Source organism: Nilaparvata lugens, chromosome 11 (genome assembly GCF_014356525.2).
Source record: "Nilaparvata lugens isolate BPH chromosome 11, ASM1435652v1, whole genome shotgun sequence".
Lineage (NCBI taxonomy): Eukaryota > Metazoa > Arthropoda > Insecta > Hemiptera > Delphacidae > Nilaparvata > Nilaparvata lugens.
In genome coordinates, this window is record NC_052514.1 from 29,002,368 (window position 1) to 29,028,969 (window position 26,602).

General features: G+C 34.0%; 1 protein-coding gene across 7 annotated transcripts in view; it reads right to left on the minus strand.

Annotated features, from left to right (window-relative positions):
- LOC111049500 overlaps positions 1-26,602 on the minus strand; it is a 169,323-nt gene that overhangs the window by 57,805 nt on the left and 84,916 nt on the right. For 6 of the 7 annotated variants that reach the window (XR_005572502.1, XR_005572504.1, XR_005572500.1 and 3 more), the window contains one exon: positions 13,728-14,002. The exons of the other annotated variant lie outside the window; for it this stretch is intronic. Coding sequence is in view for 1 of the 6 variants with exons in the window: in XM_039438070.1 (XP_039294004.1) it covers positions 13,943-14,002 (60 nt within the window). In the remaining 5 variants the exon portion in view is untranslated. Of the gene's footprint in view, positions 1-13,727; positions 14,003-26,602 lie in introns of those variants that run through there. 7 annotated transcript variants of the gene reach the window in all.

Consider the following 26,602-nt stretch of genomic DNA (forward strand, 5'->3'; position numbering starts at 1 on the left):
TATCGATTGATGAAATAAATTCACAAATAACAAATAAAATAGCCCAAAATATTGGTTCACATATAAAATATACAAAAATCAAACAAATTTTCACTAATGGGTCTTTGGTAACTTTCAACAAGGTCTTAGTGGTGAGGATTTTAAAAGGGAAGTGACTTGTCTTCTTCTAAGCCTTTGGCTAGAACCTTTCCTCTAAGAATCTCTGTGTAATTAATTTGCATGAAAATTTGCCATTGGTAGAATGATTATGACGTAGGCATGACGTCAGTGGCAAGCAGTAAAATATAATTCCTTTAATTACAATAATAACTTAATTTGTATAATTTTTTAAACTGCTTAATTCTCTAGATATAGTTCCTCTATACAGTGTACATGCACCAGCATATATGATAAGGCAGGTTTGTTGTCTGATAACAGATTAACATATGATGTTTCCAAACGATCATCCCTTTTGGTGCTATTTCTATGACATATGATTGGCTTAGACTTGCCAAAGAGATTCATTCACCATGTGACTCAGTTGAATCAATAATTTATCATTTAATATTTCTGCACAATTCTTATTATATTCGAAACTGTGATAATTAATTTTGCTGCTCTTATCAGTAATACAATATTCATGCTATGACCTAGTTAGTTACAATAACATTTGACATTATAATGTAATTTCGTGAATAATAAATACATTTTAACAATAATACATACATTTTATTTTTCTATTTGAAATTCTCTGTCCTTTATCAATAGTTCTCAATTTTAAAAATAATATTATAGCTTGCATGAAAACTTGGCATGACATTTATAGTGTATTGAGTCAGTCAGCTGTGTCTGAGCTGCTACAAAACATCTGATCAATAGTAAACAAAAGTGTAACCTCCAAAAGTTCAATGAGCAATAAATTCATAAATGACTTGTACTCAATTTGCAAAATAATTATAATTTTATTAAATAATTCTCTGGAAAAAATGCGTAGGCCTAGTACAGAACGGTACTCTTATCTTATACTCAGCTGTTGATAAGGAAGCCTTATCGCTTGGGTGCTAACTATTCGTTTGGCAGATCTTTCATTCTATAAGGGTTATTACAATTTTCCTAGCTAATTCTCTCCTTTCATGAGATTTACTCAAAAAATTCATCACAGTACATATTCATACAATTATTTGAGAAAGTGGTTTTGAGTAGAATTTTTCTATGTTGAATGTTATTAAAACTAGTCTCAGAAACTAACCATTAATTTTCATTTCACTATAAATTTTACACTTTGAGAAACTATAAAACTTCAGTTCATTCATTGATGACCCGAGTAGTTCTGAGATTATGAGAACAGTATAAATGATAAAAAACATACAAATAAAACCGTATCAAATACAGAAATGACCATTATTCAAATCATCAACCCCCATTCAGAAGAAACCACGATTGAGGCAGAGAACTGCTGATGTCTGTGGTCTGTGCGTGTGTGTGCGTGCATAGGGGCTGCAGTGTTGTTTCAGTGGTAATTAGATTACTGTGGTAACTGGTAACTGGTAACAGTTGCCGACAAGAAATATGCGTTACTTCCTTTGCAAGAGTTGTCCCATTACCATAGATACGCCGTGCTACGAGGTCCCAGCCTGATCAGAGGTCTTGCTACCTCACTCCCCATTTCCTTCCGTATTTATTTCCATAAATTAAACAACTTACCCCATTCCATTTCTTGTGGTATGTGATGTGTGTGTGTGGTGGACACCAACCCCTACGTGTTTGCCTTACTTTTGGTCGGTAATTAGTACGTTACACTCGTATTTAGATTTTGATGATTTCGGTCCTACCGACCGTTGGAGGCTCAGAAGCGGGAATGGTTTGCAATCTTCTATTATGTTTCAAAGGAAAGACTCAGTCATTTTCCCATAATTCTATTTCCACTACAGTATTTTCAAAACTTGGAGATCAATATAGTTAATTAGTTTCCATTAGAAAAGGATTCGTTAGTTATTATATGATGTGAGATTATTATCTTCGTCATGGAGGAAAAGTTTTTCATCCAATTGATGAAATATGTGGGATACAAAATATTTTTGAAATTCTTCTCTCTCGATAGTTGGAACCTAGCAAATTGTAGAAGTTAATTTATGTTTTCACTAACTGATCAGTATTTTTTCTGTGCTAGATTAAATTAGCTATGGAATTCCATAGGATGATTGTTGAACTATTACCACCTTCAATTTATACCTTCTCATAATTTTAATAAGTGATTGTGTAACATTAAATCACTTAAAATTGCCCTGGAAATCATGTTAATGATACCTCTCAACAAATGACTGGTCTCATACACTTGAAAGCTGGTCTTTTGATCTTATAAATTTGGCTGTCGATAATTATTGTCTTTTGATAGTATATTTCTTCAAAAGACTTTCAATAAATCAGTTAGTTATATAATATCAAACAGTTAGGCATATTCTTAAAATGATATTCTAGAAAAGTGATAATGCTACTTCAACGCTAACTGGAATCCACTCAAGAGACATTTTTCTGAGACATTTTTTCACTATCATTTTTGATAGTATTTTACTTCAAAAGACTTTCAATAAATCAGTTAGTTATATAATATCAAGGAGCAAGGCACATTCTTAGAATGGTATTCTAGAGATGTGATAATGTTACTTCAACGCTAACTGGAATCCACTCAAGAGACATTTTTCTGGGCCGAATAGCTTGGAACAGGAGTGGTCCTTAAACTTGGAGGGTATGGTGTCTTGCGAACAACTGGAAGTCTAACGACCACCAAATTATCGTCTGAACTGTGCAGCCTTGACAAGTATTGTTTTTATCTTCCCTCTGCAGTCTTGTTCTCCATGCAAATTATCATCTGTTTCAATGCGTCGTTGTTAGCTCGATTTCAAAATGCAAACTCACTGAAAAAGTGTTTCAAGTCGGGGGACTCAAACAAGGTAGACCTTATTTCGAGAGGGAAAAAGGTTTTAGTGTCATGAGATAGCAAGTAATAATAAAAGCCTTCTAAGTAGTGACTTTGTTACAGAAAAGTCTGCAATAAAAGAAAGAGCACTAGAGAAAGCCCAATATTAAACAGCTCACACTTTTCTCAATTTGATACAGAGAGAAGATCAGGAATGGAAAATATAGCCTACGTCTTAAGTGGGAGAAAGAAGGGTTCTGAAAAGGGAGTGGAATATTCAATGCAAATTACACCTCAAGATCGTTTTCCAGCCTCTCATTTCTACTTTTACTGTTCTATGTTTTCACAATGGAAATAAAGTTTGTGAAAATGGGAGGGGACTGCTGAGAAGGTTTGCAGTTCCAAGAAAAATGTGACATCTCCATTTGTAGAAGACTTTTCACCAGTAAAGTGACTTTTAATTTCTATGGAGACAAATTGAGTTTGCAGAGTGAGCTCTAAAGATTCTTCCTCCTAGTTTAAGTTTCTGTCTCATTCTACTCAATTGGCTTGCCATGCGGCATGAGTCGAGACTTCATCATCATGTCAACTCTGAGGCAAGCCTACTTCTGCAGAATAAAGATCTTACCAGGAGGCTGAAGAGAAGGAAGCCTTTTGAACTAGTTTAAAATCAATTTGTGATAGTGTACGCAGACTATTTAGATCCAGGGTTGTCGATGGTTTATGGCATGGGAATGGGACACTCACTCGAACCAATAGAGAAAACTATGGGTTGCTGGATCGTGGATGATCTCAAACGAAATGGAATTCTCATCTTGGATTTCATTAAACCATAAAAACTCACTGTAACCTGAAAGGTTTTCGTTAATGTGGCTCCGTAGTACTCTGCGTCTGTAACTAATCAAAATTGCAACCCTACAAAACAATATTTATAACTATTATTCAAAGCAATTTCAAACATATTTAATTACATCACTACTATATTATTGTTATAGTAATAAAACTTCACAAGATTAACCTTAGAAACAGGATCAATGATTCAGTATTGATTTTAGATTGAACGGCCTGCAGTTCGATATCAAAAAATGATATGATATGAATAACTTCGAGTTATGATCTTGGATTTTTCCCGACTAGTCATAGCCGAAGACGATCAACCGATGAACGAAAACCTACCTCGAGGTATTGAATGTCTTTGTAGGCATAAATGATGATAAAATAGCTAACACTCATAAATTGAGAGAAAATTTCCTCCAAATTCCTTTGGCAATTGGTCTATTGTTGCAAAAATGGAGATTTCACACTCAACACTAAAGCTGCTGCAAAAGGTGTTGAGAAATTCGTAAAAGTGTGAAATTATGAATCAAATTGAAGAGAATTTGATGCTCTATAAGCTCATAATCAACATCGATTTTCCCCATCGATTTTTAAAAAAATATAAGAGCTTGAATAGAAAAAAAAATCGAGGCAAACGTGATTTTTTCAAAAATGTCACACCTTTAAGAGCGGATATCTCGAAAACGAGAGAAGATATAGAAAAAAATATAAAATGAATATTGTGAGAAATGATGTAAGCTTCAATGTTGTATGGGACAGTCAAGTTCTAAAGATACATAGCTTTTTAGTTTTATGCGTGAAACCAAAGAAATGTACCCTTAAACCACCCCATCCTGTTAGCACAGGTGGTAGGGGTGGGGAATTTTGATATGTTTAACTCATCACTACCCTAAACAGAACTGCGGGGTCAAAAATTTTCTTCCCAACCTTTTCCTCTATAACCTCTCCTTGACTGGACTGATATCAGGTTAAAATAAAAACAAAAAAGCGAGCGTGTGTAAAAGACTTTGTTTTTATTTCCGGTTTCCTAGCAACGAATTCGATAATGTGATAAAACCTATTCGGTAATGGGGGCGTTCGGTGTTATGAGGTTGCTATTCGGAACCGAATTCAAACCGAATCACCATTTCACACTTATCGGAATTTGCCGAAACCGAAACGAACCGAACCGAATGTGTGTGAAAGTAGCCCTTCCCTAGAAACGAATTTGATCTTATGGAATTTATTAGTGTCAAGTGAGCGTTCGGTTTGTGAAGTGGTAAATTGCAAATCCTTTATAGATGATACGGTGTTCTTGATATTTATAAGAGCGGTCGCTAAAGTCCCTATTTTGCGAATAAATTCGCAGAAAGTTAAGGCCGTCCGGCTCGCAAAATTGCTGGGTTCAAACCGCAGCTCTAGCTCAGTGGTAGATGCATGAATTTCCCAAATATAATTAATCACCGCAAGGTTCAATGACTGGTGATTAATAATTCTTACCGCTGCTTCTATGAAGTTCTTGAAGAATACCAATAAGGAAATGAAAAAGATAGTTGATGACTGATTACCAGTAACCATGTATCCAATCGAGGATAATGAAGACCAACTATGGTTTTTTATAGTTGATTTTTAAAACGCTCGCTATGGATACATGTATCTACCAATTTATCCTTCTGAAATTCCTTAGAACTTACAACGCCAGTTCTCGAAGCTCTCTGGATCCTTATATGATATAATTGGAACCTTATTAATATAGTTATCAATATGTTTTTTCTGGCGGACCAGTATGACTATCATCAAAGGATGATAAATACTGAATACTCTTAATAAGATCAATATTAATTGATTCAATAATGTTATATGCTGCAGAATATTTTTTCTTGGCACTGAGACAGCTCAAACTGTATATCACGAGATGAATTAGGATATAATAAAAACTTCTATGATTTTGTATGCTGACATAAAACACAAAATATATTCCCATAAAAATAATGTATATAAAAATATTCTTATATCCATAATTTCTTTAAATAAATTCTTTTCTATAAATTAAATGATTATCACAAGGCTTAATAGCATTCACCGTTGTGAGTTTTAAAAAAATATATATATATTATATTATTAATACTGATACTTGGACTTCAAGTCAATTCAGAATTCTACAACTTAAAACCTGTTCGGTCGGTAGATTTAATAGGACAAGCTTTGATCAAATAGCAAATAATAATTAATAAAACTAACATTTAAAAATCTCAGGGTTTTTTATGAGTCCGTGCCGTGCATGGAAGTAAGCTTCCTAGATAAATCAAATAAACTCATAAAACTTTCTTATAGACTATATGATAGCACTCAACACGTTGCGAATTTTCTTTGACTTGAATTAATTTATATAGCGCTTTGATCAATTCCCCAACTCTTATTAAAAGGCCTTTAAAAAACGAGCTCGTTTGAACAAACACTCACAGTAATGATATTCTTGAAGGTCTTGTAGAATAAATTAATTATTTCCAATAATTAATTATGCAGGTCCTTTTCGTCTCGGCTGGGCTCGCGCGTGGTCCAGATTTCTTATAGATTTCTCTCAGTATTAAAGATACATTTACGGGAACAGATTACAATTAATAACTCTTTAACAACACTGAGTTCACAGATAAATAAACATTAATTACAAATAGTTCACATTTAAAAAAGGGATTGGCTTGATAATTTTTAAAATTTTACAGGAAGAAAGAACCCTAATTTCCATGTGCATCCTCACAGATCGGGATCACAAGCCAAAAAGAAGGGATTTCCAGAAAAATTTCATCTCTTTCTTGAACGATTTGTAAGCTTCCTTCTGATTGGCTTTCTAATTTAGCAAGACTCAATACAATTGGTTACTTCAGATTCAGGGTTTCTTCAACTTATTTATAGAAAGATAGATAACATTTTTTTATATAAATAGATGGAGTGATTGTCTTAGATTATTCTAATAAATAAATCGTGATATACGATACTATCACGCAGCGTACATTCAATTTTTTATTTGAGCTTTGTATACTCTTGGTTTTCGTACTTTTCTAGATTGTAATAAATATTCATGCAGCAATAATAGTTGTCCCTATTTATTTACATAAACCTTCCCTAGTATATATAATACATCTTTTGTGAGTAAACTTTATAATTCAACTTATACTGGTTGATCGAACAATCAGCTGATTCGTTAGGTATTGATTCAAATAACTATCGATTTATCCTAGATCGATCGATTCATTTTAAAACATAAACAAACAATTCTAACCTCAAATGTACATGCAAACTTTTATTTTTCATGATCTGCCAATAATAAATAAGCCACTTTATAATTTTTAATTCTGCCAATGGATCCTCATTATTGTTGAATTACAATTATGCATGTTTTTTCTTATCGCTTTAGATAATATGATTACTCTTTATCGCTAATAACATTCGATTTTACTTGAGTGGTACTTTGACTAGGCTATCTTTCCTTTCTATTTCATAATTCCATTAGAGTTCAATAATTCATTTCAAAAATATTTTGTGGTGCTAAAATACCACGTGACAGGTTCTATGCGGTTTCTATTCGGTAACGTATTCAAACCGAATTACCGTTTCACAATTATCGGAACCGAAAACGAAACGAACCGAATGTGTGTGAAACTAGCCTAAGATTTTCATGTACTATCTGTGTGGAATGTTAGTACAGGATAAATTGAAGAACTAGTTTTATTCCTCAATACTCGTCGAAAAATGTTAGATTTACAAACAAGACTTTAATCTCCAAACTTTTTGCTAGATACTGAGATTTGGAAAGAAACATTGACATCCATCCGTATACATGGAAGCAATTAAATGACTACAGATCAAACAACATCTGCATAACCCCAACCAGTTTCGCAAATCCTCCATGATACTCACATTGACATAATCCTCTCTGGCTACTAATAAGCTTGGACGCTCGAATTTGGACGTTTCAAAAGCACCTGCCATTCCAGACATTTCTTGCATTTCCGCTTGTCCTTTCGCGAGAACGTTATCTGGCTCTCCTTTTCCTCTCTTCTTCCTTTCCAATTTCCTCTTTTCCTCCCCTCACTGACCACCCAGACTACCCTTGTCACCTTGCCCATCTCACCGTACAAGACTTGTCATTAAATTTAATAACGTTTTCAAAAACGTATCAGTTTTTGAGACTGACTGAAAGTTGGGAACCGTGTGTGCTTGAGCCACCTGTTGGTACATGAATATTTATGAGGAATATATTATTATTAACGTCTACTACCGGGATAGGATAGTTCCTGTAGGACGAGCTCACTCACACACACACACACACACACACACAAACACATACATCAACAACAAGTAATATATATGAATCTCCCACCCTAAGGTATGCACAGAGACTTTGCGCCCCCCTTAAACCCATGAGCTACCCTCTCTCTATCATTACAGGGGGAAACCTTCAATTTCCACCCGGAAAAGGAAGTTGTGGATACATAAATTATTCCACTTCTCACGAGGAACTCATATGACAGGGGAATAGACTGCTTGTGACGATTTTTCCCATCAGATAGCTAATGTAACATAATAATTGGTTTATGTGTTGCTTACTTATTGATTCTCCACTGCGATAATGTTATCGGATATTTTTCTGTTGAATTTATAGTCTGTTGAAGTGAATAATCCTGGGTGGCTTCAAGAATATGGAATAACAGATCAATAGATTGAATGATAAACTATTCCATTTTCTATAAATCAATCTACCTCTCGCTCCCAATCTACTCACTTACAAATTACTTCTTTAGAGGATCTAGTTTCCTAAAAGCTTAGAGTAAACAATCTCATGTTTAGCTATTCTCTGCCAAACGTTGGAGGATAGAGAGATATATTTGAGTGCACCCATAGAACATAGTTGGAACATAATATTTGTATGCTCTCTCTCCAAGATCTTTATAGTATAAAAATCATTGGAGCTATTCTGGATATCAGTAAATGTTTTATTTGACTCCATCTGTTTTAATCGTTGGCCTCATACACCGACGAGGGATGAGTGCAGGACACAGGGTGACGACTGGAGTAGAACAATTTTAACAAATCAATCACAGCTTAGAAAATTGTCGTCATCGTCCGGTATCCCGCACTCATTCATCTTTGTTGCGTTCAAAACTTTATTTTATTGAAAATGAATCTGTGTCACCCCATTCATCACTTTCACCTGAAGTCTGAATCTATGGGAAACAGAAATCAGAAATCGAAATTACTATCAGAAATCCAACAGCCTACTATGAAGAGTCTCTTAAAACGTTTTCAGAAGATTCTTATGAATTAAAAAAATGTATATATTGTTGTATCTCTTCCATCCAGAACAGTTTCAAACTGGTTATCAACTGTTTAATTGTCTCCTCAAGCGATAACCTTATCTCGATACAATGTAAGTTGAAAACAGACGAAAAATTTCCACTTTCTTCATCTTTTAGCGGTTCGTGTCTCCAAGAGTGCATGTCCAATCAGATAAGTTGCCGCCAATTGTTTCCCGCCACGCCGTTTATCCTTCATTTATTAATTACTGGAGTTGTCGGTACAGCTTCTCCCCTAGCACTCTCTCTCTCTCCAACTAAACCACCCTCAATTACGGCCTCAATTCGGTAACAGTTCTTTTTTACGGCTATCACACACAGATGGACATGCTGCTATTATCTGTGTTAATAGGTCCACCTGTGAGTTGTTGAAAAATTCGGTTGTAAAAAGTGCAACTCAACTGGAGTTCGATAGATGGACTTGTATTCGTTTAGGATAAAGGTGAAAGTGGCTATTGACGGTTGAAGAAGTCAATTTTCGGAAAAATTTGAGTGATTTTTTATGTGAATACAATCACAGATTAAAGAAGCTTCAAAGATTTTTGCAATATAACATTTTCCATGAATATAGGTGATTCTCATATTATTATGGATTCACATAGAATTGAACGATATTCTTTGCTCGAGCCAGAGAAAACTATACTGTATTCTGTTAATAGATTTTTTTGTACTTCTAGATTGTTAATTCTGAGCTCGAGCATAGTATATCAAATCACAAGTAAAATTGTTGCTCGAGAAATGATATCAACATCAACAATACCAAGAAATCAGTAAGACTAAACAAACCAACAACATTCATTCTTATTTGGGAACAAGTCACTTATTTTTAGATATTTATAAGGTTTTCGGAAATCAGAAACCTTCTACAAGGTATTTGTCAAGACTTATTGTGGAAACTATTGAGAAAATATGATATTCCTTATTCCAGAAAGATAATGTTCAATCAACAATATATTCTGTTTTCAAAAAGGAATACAATATAACTCATGAACTGAATTAGAGATCTTCAATGTTGTTTTCCATCACGAACTACTGTTTATTATTAAATCATTTTTTTCTATTAAAAAAAGCGACTATCAGTCGAATTTTTATAATAAATGAATTTAACTACATACTTCCTGGTTGATGGCGGAAGATGGCGGACCTGCCGAAAGATCTCGTTGTCACAGTGAGTGAATAAACTCATTTATTGTAAAAATTTGACTGCTAATCGTTCTTTCTCATAGAAAAAAAGTAATTAGATCAGAGATTCTTTAAAATGGGAAGAATTTTTTCAATGTTTGTTTGAAAACAAAACTTCTCCAGTTTTGTATACTTTGGTGTAAACAAAATTATCAAATGAATTTTTATTTACTTCTCAGTGAATTATTCTTCTTTGCAATACTTATATTTTGCATTTTGTTTATTTGACTATGTATTGTAATGCTGTAACGCTGTCTAGTGCAATGAGTCTATCAAGACATAGAGCATTCACAGTCATTATAATATTATAAACCATCATTAGCTTATGCTATAACTGTTTTACCTAGGTACTTCATTAAAATCAGTTGTCTGTTTCCATAGCATAGAAAAACCAATCTATTTCAATGCTCTCTGATTTTGGTAGAGAGTTAGTGGGGAGGATATTTTTAATATTCTTTCCGAAGAATGGACATTGATATGTCCAAAGCTCCGCCAATTTATGTAGATGCATAACAATATAATTATCTATAGTTATTATATTACAAATTACTTTTCATATCATATATAGTACAATAATTATTTTCTTAGTCTATATTATGTAAATTCATCTATAATTTTGCTGTATTGTAAGCTATTGTATATAAGTGTATAAGCCAGTATATATTGTAATCTACAAAAATAAAGTACTCAATCAATCAATCAATCTATAGACATAGTGTTAGCGTTTGGATTAGCAAAGCAATTCTAGGAAAATCAGAAACCAATAATAAGGTTTCAGAATTTTCACTCCATCTATCATTCTTGTTATTAATCAGAAACGGGAATTGAATCAATCATTATTTCAAACACAAAATGCTCTAGCCACTATTTCATTCAATTTGACCATAACACGTTATACATAAGTTACATGAATACTACTGGATTGCAAGCATCTCATTGCAGGCGATCAATAGCGGTCCAAGATGAATTGGCTCATCAATCATTCGGGATGCTATCAGACATACTGGACGTCTTGAACTTGGGGTTTCCAACCACCACCCCACCCTGTCCACAATACCACAAGGGTAATACAAATCTCCCCCCCCTCAACACATAACTAATATGAATGGCATCTGTAAGCATCCTTCTCTGTCTACTGTATCTATCTCTATACACATGTACTGTAATAGACAGACTTGATACAATTTACATTGTATTATGTACTATTGTATTTTCTGTGATTATATTGTGCTACGATATGAAGCAGACAGAATATATGGTGAGAAGGTAACTTAAATAGTACATGATATAATCATGCGTTTTAGTAACTGTGTGAGCAATACAACATTTTTGTTGAAAACTCAATAGAAATCTCAGTTTGAGATACTAGTAAGCAAGGAAATATTCAGGGAGCTTCACGTCTATATTAGCTCAACAATAGCTCTTTTGCGAGGGTGTCTTCTATTGTTCAGTATTATTTCTTATTGTATTTTAACGATTCATTTTTCTTCCTCCAAAACTCTACATCTCTTCACATTATCTCAGAATGTATCAATATCTGTCTATACTATCTTCTTTTTTCTTCTCTTTGCTTTCATCTTTTTATCTTACATGCACTTGCTTATTCTCCTCCATTTCCTTCAATCCACTCACAGCATCACTTTTTCTCCTTTCTATATTCTCTTATTCTTTCCTCATATCCTTCAGATTTCTTTCTTTCTCTTTTTCCTCTCCTAATCATTTCCACAATCGACCATATTCTTTGTTCTCAACTACTTCTCTCACAATTAAATCATTCTCTGTTTTCAGTTATCGTTCAATATTTCTATTGAATCGCCCCTGTTATATTTCTCGATCTTCTTTCTCTGTTCATTTCTGATTCGTATCCTGCACTCTACCACTCTCCTCCTATTTCTCCTCTTTCTGCTCTTCCTCCTCATTCCTGCTCTTTCTTGCCCTCCTCCTTTCCCTCCTCTTTCTCCTTCACCGTTTCCTCCTCCACATCGTCCTCCTACTTCTCCTTCTCCTCCTATTTATGTACCTACTCCTCCTTCTCCACCACTCACATTTCTCTTCAATTCTCCATTTTCTATTATAGATTTCCATCACACCAACATCTTTGCCACATCTACTACTACTACATCATCCTCCTCTACATTTCCTCCCTCAATGCCATCCTATACTTTTTCTTTTCTCTTACTCCATCCTCTCCTTCTCCCATCAACTCTCTCACTCTTATTTCCCATTTCTGTCTGCTGAGTTCCTTTCTTACTCAATAAATGCAACAAAAGCAGCCGACACATTTGAATAAATACATTTTTCGCGATATCAGCATATAAATTGGCACCGTTCGATTGTGCTGAGTGTATTTGCCAATTCCATTGACCGTGCATTATCATAGGAATGGCCAGCCGGATCCGTCCAGCAATAACATTTCAATTTCTTTTTCCGGCCACTGCTGGGGTAGCTGACCACCTGATATGGTTATAAATAGAATTTCGGCACATTATCCGGGTGTGTTTGATGATTACAGTGAAAAAGAAGGTGCAATTTCACCAGAATGGTTCAAAAGGAGTGTAGACTTCAACACTTGTTTTGAAAATGTTTTCACCCTTCGAAGACCTTGGGGTCCTATTATTGGTGGCTACTCATCATCTAACTGGCCCTTTCCATTTTTTCTATATGATCATCACTCGAGCTACTTTCTTGAAGATATTCTGCCCAATAACTTGTACGTTGTCTTCACTGATCAGATAAGGGATGAAACAATAATTCAATATCTTGAGTAATTTGTATTTATGAATTTTCAAAGTAAATTGTAGATTTTTGGGATAAATCTTCTGTAAATTGTAGAAATTTCAATTGTACTGTACTGTTTTGTCATTGTCATTTGAATCCACATTCATTTTGTAATTTTCCTCGCAAACAGGCTTTTCCCATGTAAGAAACCTTCGAATTTTGTATAAATGTATATTGTATATTGTTTGTACTCTCTAAGAAGAAGAATAAAGATAATTTCAATTATGACTGTCATTGCCACTAAAATCGTCATTGTCATCAAAATTCTCATTTTCATTGTCAACAGAATCGTCATTGTCATTTTCATTGAAAATATCTAGAAATTTGAAAAATTGTGATATTGTTTGTTGTAATAGTTTCTCACAGTAATCACAATAATCACTATAGCCACAATAATAGTTGGTAGTTTAGTGATTTTGTCTTTAAATTTTTCAAATGAGTGAAATATTTATCAAGTTCTTAATTTATTGTTCTATGTGGTACATTTATTTATCATATTTCTATCGTAACCTTCAACATTTGAAATTCCCAAAAAATTATTCATGGACCGAAAATTAATTGGCAAAGCAGTGATGTGTGATTTCATAATACAATGATACTTTAGACAACATTAACTTTTTATCAAAATTCCGGAGAGATAGGCTCAGCCTATTTTTTCCTCCATGCTTCATGATCATAATACTATTATGATTATAGTGTTTTGTACAATAAATTGAATGGAATGAATAATCAGTTTTGTTATCCATCTTTCAAAGTCTTTTCTTAATCAAATTGAATTCTCATTGGAGTGTGGTGAGAAACATGTCAAGAAAATTAAAACAAATATTTATTATGTTCAATCCATCTAATCCATGATAAATCATAGAGATTCAGCATCACTTCATAACGTATTGTTCTTTCCAATATTCCGCTCAGTTTATCTTCTCACTTCTTCTCCGCTCTCACTGCCCCTGGATCCTCGTGGGAAATGCAGCACCTACAACACAAGACAAAACAGAGCAACTTAAACAGAGTTTCGTGAAGGTATCCATGAATATTAATGAGAACAATTTGCAAGAGAGTAGTAGCCTAGTGTGGTAGCTTGCATAGTAACTTCAATCCATTGATAAGCTCCGAAGAAGATCATTGATGTGAATTCGCCAATTATCAATTGTCTATTTCGATAAAACAACAGTAAGAACTTTAAAATTAACAATTTCAAATAATGAATCCTATTATCGGATATTGAAATAATGTTTCTTGACAATGAATGGTGTGGATTAAGTTTTTTTTTTAAATCAAGCTCTGTTTTTCAGTAGTACATATTCCAATATCATATCTACTATGATATTCGCTTCTTTACCATATACATTAAGTATGTAGTTGAACAATAATTTCATAGTAACCTATTGTTGAAAAAATACAAGCAAACACAAAAGGTTACTATAAATTTTTTTCATACTAACAAATTAAGTAGCTCCAATGAAATACATCATTAGAAAACATGAAATTGAATTGAACATTAGAAATTGAAAACATGAAGTATTCAATTCCATAGTAACCCATTGTTTAAAAAAGCAAACAAAAACAAAAGGGTACTATGGAATATTGTTCCATACTAACAAATTAAGTAGCTCCAATGAAATACATCAACAGGAAACATGAAGTATTCAATTCCATAGTAACCTATTGTTTAAAAAAGCAAACAAAAACAAAAGGGTACTATGGAATATTGTTTCATACTAACAAATTAAGTAGCTCCAATGAAATACATCAACAGAGAACATGAAGTATTCAATTCCATAGTAACCTATTGTTTAAAAAAGCAAACAAAAACAAAAGGGTACTATGGAATATTGTTTCATACTAACAAATTAAGTAGCTCCAATGAAATACATCAACAGAGAACATGAAGTATTCAATTCCATAGTAACCCATTGTTTAAAAAAGCAAACAAAAACAAAAGGGTACTATGGAATATTGTTTCATACTAACAAATTAAGTAGCTCCAATGAAATACATCAACAGAAAACATGAAGTATTCAATTCCATAGTAACCCATTGTTTAAAAAAGCAAACAAAAACAAAAGGGCACTATGGAATTGTTTTATACTAACAAATTGAGTAGCCTCAATTAGATACATCATTAGAAAACATAAATTATTCAATTCCATATTAACCTTTTGTTTAAGAAAAACAAACAAAAACAAAAGGGTACTACGGAATTATTTTTACTAACAAATCAAGGAGTCCTGATGAAATACGTTATTAGAAAGCATTAGGTATTCGGTTTCTTTCTCTCTCTCCTTCTCACTCATATTGTGGGAGAAAATATTTTTCACATCTTATTCCCATTGCAGCTCCACATAATACTTGGTACCCACTTCATTCCTTTGTAGTTAGGGCGGTGCTTCTACCCACCCATTCATAATTTAGTTACAGTGACAAGAAAAACGTTGCACCTAACATGGCTCTCAAAGATATAACTCATCGCATTGTAGGTTCCTGTCCTTCTTTGGAGATCTGAAGAAAACTTGAAGTATGCTTCAAGGACAAGAGGCAACACATACCGTGACAATACTCCTAACAAGCGCCCACATTACTGGTGTCACAGGAATAGACAAATTATTAATATCTTTCTAGAGCACATAACGCTTATGACTGCGTAACATGGAGACGTAACAAGAATGTATCTGACTTCCAACTAGTGACGTCCACTTTTAGAAATTTTGAGATACAAGAAGTGAACATATTCTTTGCCATTGTAAATACTATAGTTACTATTCACCAGCAAATCAATAGGTTTTACGATTTTTTTGCAGAGAACTATTCACAAATTAACAATTCACCTCTCGTGAATTCTAAAAATCATCAAACTATAGTGAGGTCCACGTTATAATGGCAGTGAAGAAAGATAGGAGAAAAACGTTGCCAAGTCTCTCCATTTTGCCACTGAGTGTACACAGCTGTTACTCAATTCATCCCATTAAATTTGATTTAATAATAATAATAATCATTTCCTTGTTAAAATAATCAATTTAATGTCAAATTGATCATTAAAGTTTATTTTTCATAATTTGATTAAAAAATTTGCTTCCATAACTGAGATCAGATTTTTATTTTTATACAAACCTGAAATGGCGGCTAATTTAAAAAGCTGTGATACACCAATCTGAATTTCAAAACAACAGAAATTGAGTTATTTGGTAGGTATTCTATTCCAATTTCTTTTAAAAATAATAGGAAAAAAATCCTATTCAAAATGAATAATTTTATTGGAAATAATTCTGAAATAACCTTTCAATATTATTTATACCGGTACGAGAAGGTCTAACCTATACGTGTAGGCTAACTACACTATACTAGTAGTTTGTTTCATAACTACTTTGTACAATAACTATGTTGTAAAAAGGATAAATAAATTGAATTGAAAATTGAATTGAAACTGAAGCATGGATGAATTCTAGGATGGTTAGTTGTCAACGTTAAAAATGTCATTTCAGGTATTTTAATTTGTTTTTCTCATACGGTAATGTCTAAAAATTGTTTCAAAAATACATTTTAAATCAATTATGCTACTTGTGTACTAAAGTATGTTGATAGAATGAAGAAAAAAATGGCGCCTGAGAATTGTCTGTTTACTTTTGTACAGTCACTGTCAAAAGTAAAAGTAAAATATTCTGGCAAACTGACAACATTGCAAATCTAGAGAGAGATAGCGCTATCTGCTTTGTTGTATGATAGAAAAGGACAGCAACAGTATTGTCAATCGTACACTCCCATTATAATGTGGACCTAACTATAGCTCAAATATTTGGCAAATTTGGGAGAGTCGACTAAACAAACGTTGACTTCAGTCACATTTACATCTAAATTTTACTAGATGAATCAGTTCATTGATACTCAATCAAACTTCAATTCTTGTGAAGAAAATTATTTTCCCAGTTTTGGAAAAGAGGTTGGTGAAATGTATTGAGCTACTGAGTTGCTATGATTAAAATATTGTTAATTAGCTGAGAAAATGTGTCTTTCCTGTGATCGTCCTCCCTCTCATTGAGTTAATTCATGATTTCTCACAGATTCACATCCCTTTTCTCTCACACCACTCCTTGTCCACGATCATTCCCATTTCTCCGGTTATTCATTCGGAGATTTTACTCATTTCCCTTACTCGGTTATCTTCTCGTTCATCACTCACATTTAGTTTTTCAACATCATCTCTCCTTCAAACCTAAAAACTTTTCCTTTCAATTTTCAACTGAAATCCTCTCCCAGAAAAAAATGAGACTTTACTCTTTGGATATTGAAATTCCACTCATCATCATATTTGATGAAATATTCCCAATATACTTGAAAATTTCTATATGTCGCAACAGAATTATACCGGTTTCAGTTTCAGTTACTGTACCCTCATAGACACTATTCTGGAAATATTAATTCTTCATGTTTCATCATATTTTTGATAAAATATTTTCTAATCTTCAAAAAATTCTTAAATATTCCTCAACTTGACAGTCTTTATGAATACACTAGAGTTATACCAGCTTCGAATGCAGTACAGTAATAACTTTGTACTGTAATGCAGTACAGTACAGTTATAACTTTATAACCATGGTTATATAGTTACTGTAAAATGCAGTAACTATACTTTTATCACATAATTCCACTCTATATTGATCGAAGCTCAAGTATGACAATGATGTCATAGATCGTATACTTCTGCATGATGTGTATACTCTATCTTCCATTTTATTTCAGCAGCACCTAGGTTGTCCGAGAACAATTTCGGTCAGCGACAAGAAACGAGATCATTGTCCGTTAGTTGAATTCAGCAGCGCGTAACAGAACACAGCCTAACCTTCAAGGTGCTCTTTATTTCAAGGTGCTTCGTGATGCCTGCTCCTGCTCTATATGTCTGCTCTAGCCCGTAATGGACGGCGGACGGCGCTATTCTCACCTTGCTCACACCGGAACAATACTTCTTGTCTAGATTGATCTACAAGATCTACGCTCTGGCACACCAACCACACCAGCAGCTGTCGTCTACTTTCGTCTAAAACATCTACCGGGCAATTCCAGTGCGGGCAGGATGTGTTGAAAAGTGAGGAGAAGAGAGTTAGCGGATGAGAGAGAGAGAGAAAAAAAAGAAGAGATATATAGAATGAGGAAGAGTGAGCAAGGAAGTGGACGAAAAAGAGAGAGATAGAACGAAGAAGAATGAGCCAGAAAGTGGACGGAAAAAAAGAGAGAGATAGAGAAAGAGAAAGTAGAAAACGAGGCAAGGGAGAAGAAGAAATGAGCGAAAAGTTTGTAAAATAGGAAGGAGAAAAGTGAGAGAGTGTGAAGAGAGACAAAGAAAGGAATAGATCAATTTGTCAAGTGCACTTATCAGAGGAAGCCGATAATTTTTGGTGGTGGACGACCGTAATTCGATAGTTGAGTGCCATAATAATTCAAAAATAGTTTGGATAGCCTAGCACCATTATTTATGAAATTACAGTGTTGATGTATTATCGGTGGAACTTTAAAATTGGTCTCCAGTGAGTCAATTATTTGAAATGTACGGAAGGCATAAATTTGTAGTTGTTGCTGTCATGATGAGACATGATTTACAAAACATGTTTTTCAATTAACCTCACATATACCTTGGAAAATGAGAGATTATCCTAAACAAATATTGACAACAGTTTGATAGTAGATGCAAAATCGAAATTCAAAACATTCTCTCTAATTCACAAGGAACAAAATAGAGACATACAATGTAATATTGATACAACTATATGAGAAACCTTTTATATCATCGTACTGTATCTAGGCTACTCAGAAAATTTCCTTCCGAAAAATACGAGAAACTTACATACGAAAAATGTCCTTAGTTTCTATTATGATGATATTCTACTATGAAATTCTTCTGGAGCGTTAGTCTACAACAACAATAAATTTTCTATTATCAATTTCATGTTTGCAAGACTCTGAATTCAATATTGTTGGACTAACAATAACAATAGCATTTCCAACAGTTTAAAGTAACTCCAATAACTGAAATACTACAATACTCCGGTAATATTGTTTTCTCTCGCTTCAAAGCTCACATCAAAAGATTATAGAAACGTGCTGTCAAGAAGGAATCATCATAAAATCGTTGTACATCCGGAAACGAATCTTCCACAAAGGAAAACTCAGCAGATGACAAAGGCAAATTGGAGAGGTACTTGTCTATGAGAAGGAGTACAAGAATAGGAGTTTGAGGATCACGATGTGGAGGAGGATGATGATGATGAAGAGGAGGTTGAGGAATGAGAGGTAGAGGAAGAGAAGTTGGTGTTTGAGAAGGAGGAGCAAACGAGAAGAAAAAATAAGGATTCGGTGAAAGAGCGCCTGAACCAGCAAGTGGAGTTCCCGAAGAGCCCTTACAAGAAGGTTTACATCAAAATACGAATTGGAAAGTGGAGCCTGTATTTTATGCATAATATATAGAAGAGCTAAGGGTTAGATGCGGCTTATGCAAATGCATTCTGGAATAAAGAATAATGCCGTGCAACGGTGTTCAGCGTCTGCTGATTCTCAAGCATAACAACATCCCCTTAGTGAGTGTGCCGAGCTCAAGTGGTGTGTCTGCCATCTTGGAAACTTCTCCTCACTCCTCACCTCCTCAGTCCTCCTCATTTTGAGCTCACTCACTTTACGAGCTCTTAAAACGCTCTCAAAACTCGACTCCTTTGCTGCAAGGCTGTAGGCAACGACATGCAAATTTTTATTAATGACGCACAAAATCTCCTCTTTTCTCCTTGTTAATTCAACAGATTATGCTGTAATTAATACTGGTTAAATCGCGCCGTGCTTGCGTCTGTCATTGGTACAAATTGCAATGAGGAAATGTTGTGAAAGTGAAATAACTCTCAATTAACTTGTGCTATTCTTCTTCATCATATACGAGATTGGAATATAAATCACATAGTTTATTAATGAAGATGGAATCTTCAAAGTTCAACAGGAACTTGATCAGTTCAGGTGGAACTCTGATATTTTTGAGGTCAGGTTATTCTATGTGAAATATCCCAATTCGCTTGATCAATGATCATAGATTTAGAGTCCCAGTGAGTTTAGATCATAGATTGAAATCTTTATCAATTATTATTGGTTTTCATCAATTATTGTCATTCATCTGGATATTAATGATTCGACATGGAATATGGACTCTTATGAGTTTCAAAGATTTGAAAGTTTTCGATTACCCTGAGAATACCTGATATTTTCAGACTGAATATTTAACACTTAGCTACCTACTTATTCCTGATACGACATCAATTTCCAACTCTCGGATCAATCATGTTGAACGCTGAACGATTTAAAAATTTACAAAATTCTTGAAAATACCTTGGGAAGTACCTGAATTTCACGTTTCCAGTGTGTAGTTAGAAAAGAAACCTTGAAAATCACTTTTTAGTGAGTTCTAATTTGATCGTACATTCATAATCCAGACTATGATTAATATAACCCCAGATTCTGAAAAAATAGAATAGAATGAGTTCTTTATTTGTTGACGTGGTGAAGTTTGGGAGTGAAATAAATATAGGTATAGTGAGGTCCACGTTATAATGGTAGTGGATAAAGATAGAAGAGTAGCGATGCCGATTCTCTGCATTAATCAATTATATTTCTACACTGTTTAAAAACATAATTGGCATCGTTGTGAACCTAGAAAAGGATAGTACCACCGGCTTTGTCAAATGATAAACAAGGATAGCAAAACCAAAGTCGATCAAATAGGTACTGTCATTATAACGTGGACCTCACTATAGGTTGAGAACATGAAAAGATCATCATTTTAAAAACTACATACATAATACATTCCTGAAAATTATGCTAATCCTTGAATAAATAATTTTGAGGACTAGAAGAACATACTAGGAAGATGATAATGACAACAATATTCGATAATGAATGAAGTGCTCCAAAAATTGAATTGTTATTTATTGTATATATGTATTAATATATATTTATTGTATAAAATATATTTATTGAATTTCAAATGAATCACAAATTGTTTTGCAGATGATGCCCACATGACGAGCTTCTCGCTTGTGTGCTGTGTGTAATGGGAAGTGCGAGGTTGATTTGATGAAATGATCAAACGTCCATGTCTACCGGTGGGATTGGAACTCTCGACCAGTTAGCTCTAGTCTCTAAAAGACTGAAATGTGCAACGTCTACTCGTCTTCGCTACCTGGCAATTCGAACCGGAATAATAAAATAAACCCGAAATAAATATTACAGACATTTCGAGTTTCCAGTGGATCTGAACTGAATCCCTCAATCTTAGCCAGACGTCTTATCTAGCTCGACGTCTTCATTTATATTTGATAATATTTAGTTCTTCAATGCAACTGCAGAGCTCAACTCTAGTATGTTCACGTAATTTAAGTTCAAATCAATTACAGAGAACCACAAAAAATTATCTTAACACACCCATAGTTGAAGAACAATAAAATCACAGACTATTCTATAGAGGACAAACTGAAAAAACAACAAATAGCTGGGCGCCATTACTAAATTATTGTCAAAGCCATTATCACAATTGCCTTCCAAGTCAAAAGCAACGACAAAGTTACGGTTGGTTTTTATTGGTTGTCCGCCATTTTGTTTCGTATCTGTCCTTGGCCTGTGAGTCTGTTATTACAGTGAGAGAGAAGATGAAGAGAAGAAAAAGGAAGAAGAGGAAAAAAGGGGAATGAAGATTCAGCGAAGCGTACAGCAATTATTGTGGTCGAGCGGGTGGAGTTAAAAAGAAAAAGAAGAAGAGGGAAAAGCAATAGTCGAAGAAGTGTGGCTTAGGAGAGTTGTCGGTTGTGGCGGACCGAAATGGGAACTTGGTCATACAGTGGTTTGATTTCAGTTGAACATCATGAATCTACATGGTTATTGTCCCCGCTAATCAAACTAAAAGCTTTGTCAGTGGTTTTATTTCTCATGAACATCATCAGGCCACGGAAATGTATTTCGTCTTTGCATTTCGATTTCAAATTTATTGAAGTCTTATTATTTCTTGACTCCTCTAAAACTTCTTCACCTCTTCAGCTACCTTTTGTTGTACCCCTCTTTTCACTGCTCTTCTTCCTTTTTTCCATATTTTTCTTCTCCCTCTTCTCCTTCTCCTTCTTGAATTCTCCTTCAATTTTCCATTCACCTTCTTTGACAGATCCAATTTAATCTAAGTCGTATTGAAATCTCCAGTGTGACTACTCATCTACAGCATTAAATACACTACAATTACGATTTTCTTCCAATCACCAGTCTTTAACCTACGACTTGTTCCTCTTCCACTAATATTCCTCCATTTTCTCCCCACCTTTTCCCACTTTTTCTATTGTTCTATATTATCCATCTATGTCCTTGAACACAAATCATCCATTATCCCTTCCAGTATTCGTTTCCTCATTTTCAGATAAAATGGTGTCATGGAAGTCATGGTCTGATACCCATTGCCACTATAGGTGGGTTCTGAGTTGACGATGGAGTGTCATGATGGATATCCGTATCTGAAACAATGGAGTCATTGACACATGTATGTCAGTGTATGTCCTATCACAGCTAGACCGACAAAATTGAAAATGGTGGTTGTAAATAACGATAGAAGTGTGACTTTATCAGTATGTGGGTGATAATTGGTCGCACCTTGGAGGGGAGATATGACGGCCGTTGGAAACCCAATCAGTTTCTAAAACCCATTGGAATATAGACATTTTACATTGGATGGATATTCTCTTAACATTTTCACTGCTTTATAGAATAATTTTGAATTCATTTTTTGTTTGAGAATATGATGCTATTCAAATTTAAGGTTTTCAAATTACATAGGAAGTTTTTATTCACGACCATCAGCTGCTGAAATGCAGGAGAATTGCATAAAGAGAATGGAACTTCTCTAGTCTCAGTTTGCTAGTCAAAATATATCATGCTATATGCTTTGAATATAAGCTAATGTAAAATGATGCGAGAAATGTCACATAAAAACTCATGAAATCCTCTCATATATTGAAATGTTACATTGAAATTCAATTTTCATATTTGGACCAGAAAGGTTAACTTTCAGTGGGTAACATTTGAAATATGACCAAAATATTCACGTGCTCTTATTTACTTGTAGCACAGAATACAAAACAATGAGTGTTCTTTACTCCGTGCTTGTAGTGATTATTGTGTTAGCGACTATTGATCATTTGATATGCTTTATTTCTCGTATTTTTGCCAATTCGATTCAGTTGTCACGCAAATTTATGTGAACGTTTTTTCATGCATTGTATATAAAATTTGATTTGGCTTACGAGAGATGCTACATTCATTGTAAGGTCGGAGACTTTCCAGATTGCCCTCGTATCAATCGCAGATGGTACTTCGCAAGTTGTCATCTAATCTCACAATCATCATAAGAGCTTATAACAGGGGGACAACTGCAGAGTGCGAGAGTTTATAGAGTTGCACATCCCGAGTATTAGCAGGATTTGTTTGGCGTTAGGAATGGATCTTCAAAATGCAAATCACTAGTAAGAAGATTCGAGCCGAATTAAAAGTGTGCTTCGAATCCCACGATGATGATTGCAGGAGGAATACAATCTGAATATTTTACAAGGTGACAAAACAAATCAAATTTTTATTGCAGACAATAATTGAAACAGCAGATAATCTGGATTATTGTTCTGATAGAACAAATCAAATTTTTATCGAATACAATAATGGTTGAAACAGTAGATAATCTGAATTATTGTTCTGATATAATTACGGACTTTGATTGGGGATAATAATCTCTTCCTCTAGGTTCCCGTTAACCCTATCATCCTCTGCGTGATAGGAATATGACAAAAGCTTTTTTCTCTAAAAAATTCTACTCATGGGGCAAATGATGAAAGTAGTTTATGTTTCTACCGAGTTTACGGCTTCAAGGAATAAATTAGAAAAAGGTTCAAAATACAGTTTTTAGTTCTAAACTCAATCTTGATCATAAACAATGGGAAAATCATAAGTTCGAATAATCTCGATTTCAGGAAATAATCTTAAAAAAATGAAATTTTGAAAATCAGTATTGCAGTTTTTTAGCCTCGATTTGATCGGTATGTTATCAAAAATTGACTCATTTCACTCAATTGTTCGGTTTTCCAATTGGGTGAAGTATGATTTTCTCAGTATCTTTGAACAATAATAATCATAGAACTTTTATGGAGTGAGAAGTAACTCATACATATCTTACAAAGAAAATTATCTGATGTGACAATTTCAAATTTGAAATCCAAACATAATAATTTCCTAGGGAGTATACACTATGAACCAATATTCTCCTGTCCCACAAACCACCATAGCGAGATCCCAGAATCAATAGTTATAACTGTATTAGGCGTATTATTCAAATTGAAAGTAAATCAGACAGGGGTGTATCTGTTGGGCACAAGGGTGGGTGTTCTCGCATTAGTTCCTATCTGCATATCCAAGTGGACGTGTGAGTCAGACCGAGGGTTGAAGCAGCCCCCAACTAACCCTTAAGTAGAGAAATTGCTCTATCTGAACGCAATAAGAGTGCTAGGGATGAGCTCGTGTGGTGGATCAACATGGAGATAGTTGGATGAATATTTAGATCATCTATTGACAGTATCTGCAGTGGTATAGTAGTGAACTAGTATACTAGAATCATAGAATGAAACAATATTCATGAGAATAGGTTTTTCTCTGGTAGATTGTCGAATCATTACAGTGTAGCATTCGTGGTAGAAGTATTGGTATAGAATATAACGTGGACCTTGAGAATTTTTTAACTTATTATTTTCTATTATTCCTAATAATAATTATACAATATTCATGAGTTAATACTCAATTCCTCTGCACTATAATGCATCGAGTCTTAATGATCCACAGTGTGACCCAGGCTCTAGATTGATTCATCAAACCTTAATTTCATTGAAATGATCTTTGTTCAATCAATAGTAAATGAAATACAGGGTGATTATAATAGGACTGAAAGGAGAAGGACACTTGTTCATCTTATTCAGCATGACAGTGCACCAGCTAATTCCCACGGAAAAGTTCAGGATTTTCTAGACAATAGCTTCCAACTTCGCTGGATTTACCATGCAGGTCCAATAGCATGGCCACCTCGCTCACCGGATTTAACACTGATGGGTTTCTTCCTGTAGGGTTTTATTAAGGCTGTTTGGTAAACATTGTTATTATTTAAATTGGATAATCTTTTTCAATGTAATTTTTAAGATCATTATAAGAGTGAGAAAAAGTGACAACTAAAATTTTTAAGTGGTCTAATAAGCGAGTTATGGGTTGTTGAAGTGCTAATTTTCCAGATTCTGTTTTCTTTCCAGATCATAAACGGTTTCGACTATATTATTAGAACTTCTCTTAAAAATTCAAAAAATGTATCTTTCCAAACTAAAACATTTTATTCCCCATATCGTTCATAAATAAAAAATTACCATTTTTGTAAACTCGATAACTTGTTTATTTTGGCATTTATCGGGAAAAAACGCATATTAGAACAAAGACAATGATATACTGAATGTATTAAAAAAAACTCCATTGAAAATTCGAAACCGTTTATGATCTGGAAAAAAACGGAGTTTATCACTTCAACAGCCCACAACTCGCTTATTAGACCACTGAAAAATTTCAGTTGCCACTTTTTCTCACTCTATTAATGATCTTAAAAATTATATTAGAAAAGAGTATCCAATTTAAATAAAAATAAAAAGGTGTACCAAACAGCCCTACGGATAAGGTTTTTGTTTCGCCTGTAGCTCTACCAGACAATTTAAATGACCTCCGAAATCGGATCACATTCGGATCGCTGCGGTTGCACAAGTTACGCCTGATATTCTGGTACAAGTGTGGCAAGAAATCGTTAATCGGTGGGATGTATGTCGCATTACCAACTGCTGTCAAATATAATCAAAATAACACCCACACCTCAAACTTGACGTGTTTAGTAACAAAATCACACCTTTCTCAATTCTGTAAGTTATATCAATAAATATTTATGTGCTATCAAAGTTGAAAGTCCTTTTATAATCACTCTGTACATAAGACTATATAGTATTAGGTAGTACCTAGCATGTATACTATTATAATAGTATTTTTGTATTAGGTATTATATAGAGAAAAATCAATTTTTAACTTTTTGAAATTACAATATATAATGCATTTCTCACTCATCTCCACAGGGCACATCTCTACTTTTGATAATATGATGTTAGCTTTTTATAGAATAACAACTGGTAACCTTTTCTTCCTCCAAGACAAAAGTGGTTTTGACTAATCATGCCATTATCAAAAGTCCGAGTGAAAAAAATTAATTTCTCTTGTACTTTCTCATTATGATAAATCTCATAATTTTTGTAAATCCAATGATTTGTCAGAGAACAAGATTCCTTATTATAACAAATTTATTGGAACACTTCAATTGTAGGCCCCACTACATGGAAAATGTTGACTTTTTCTTTCAATTCAATTATTATTCTTAAATTCTAAAACTCATATTATTAACATTATGAAATAGATTTGTCATGTGATAAGTGGAGAGCCACATTTTGTTCACCACAAA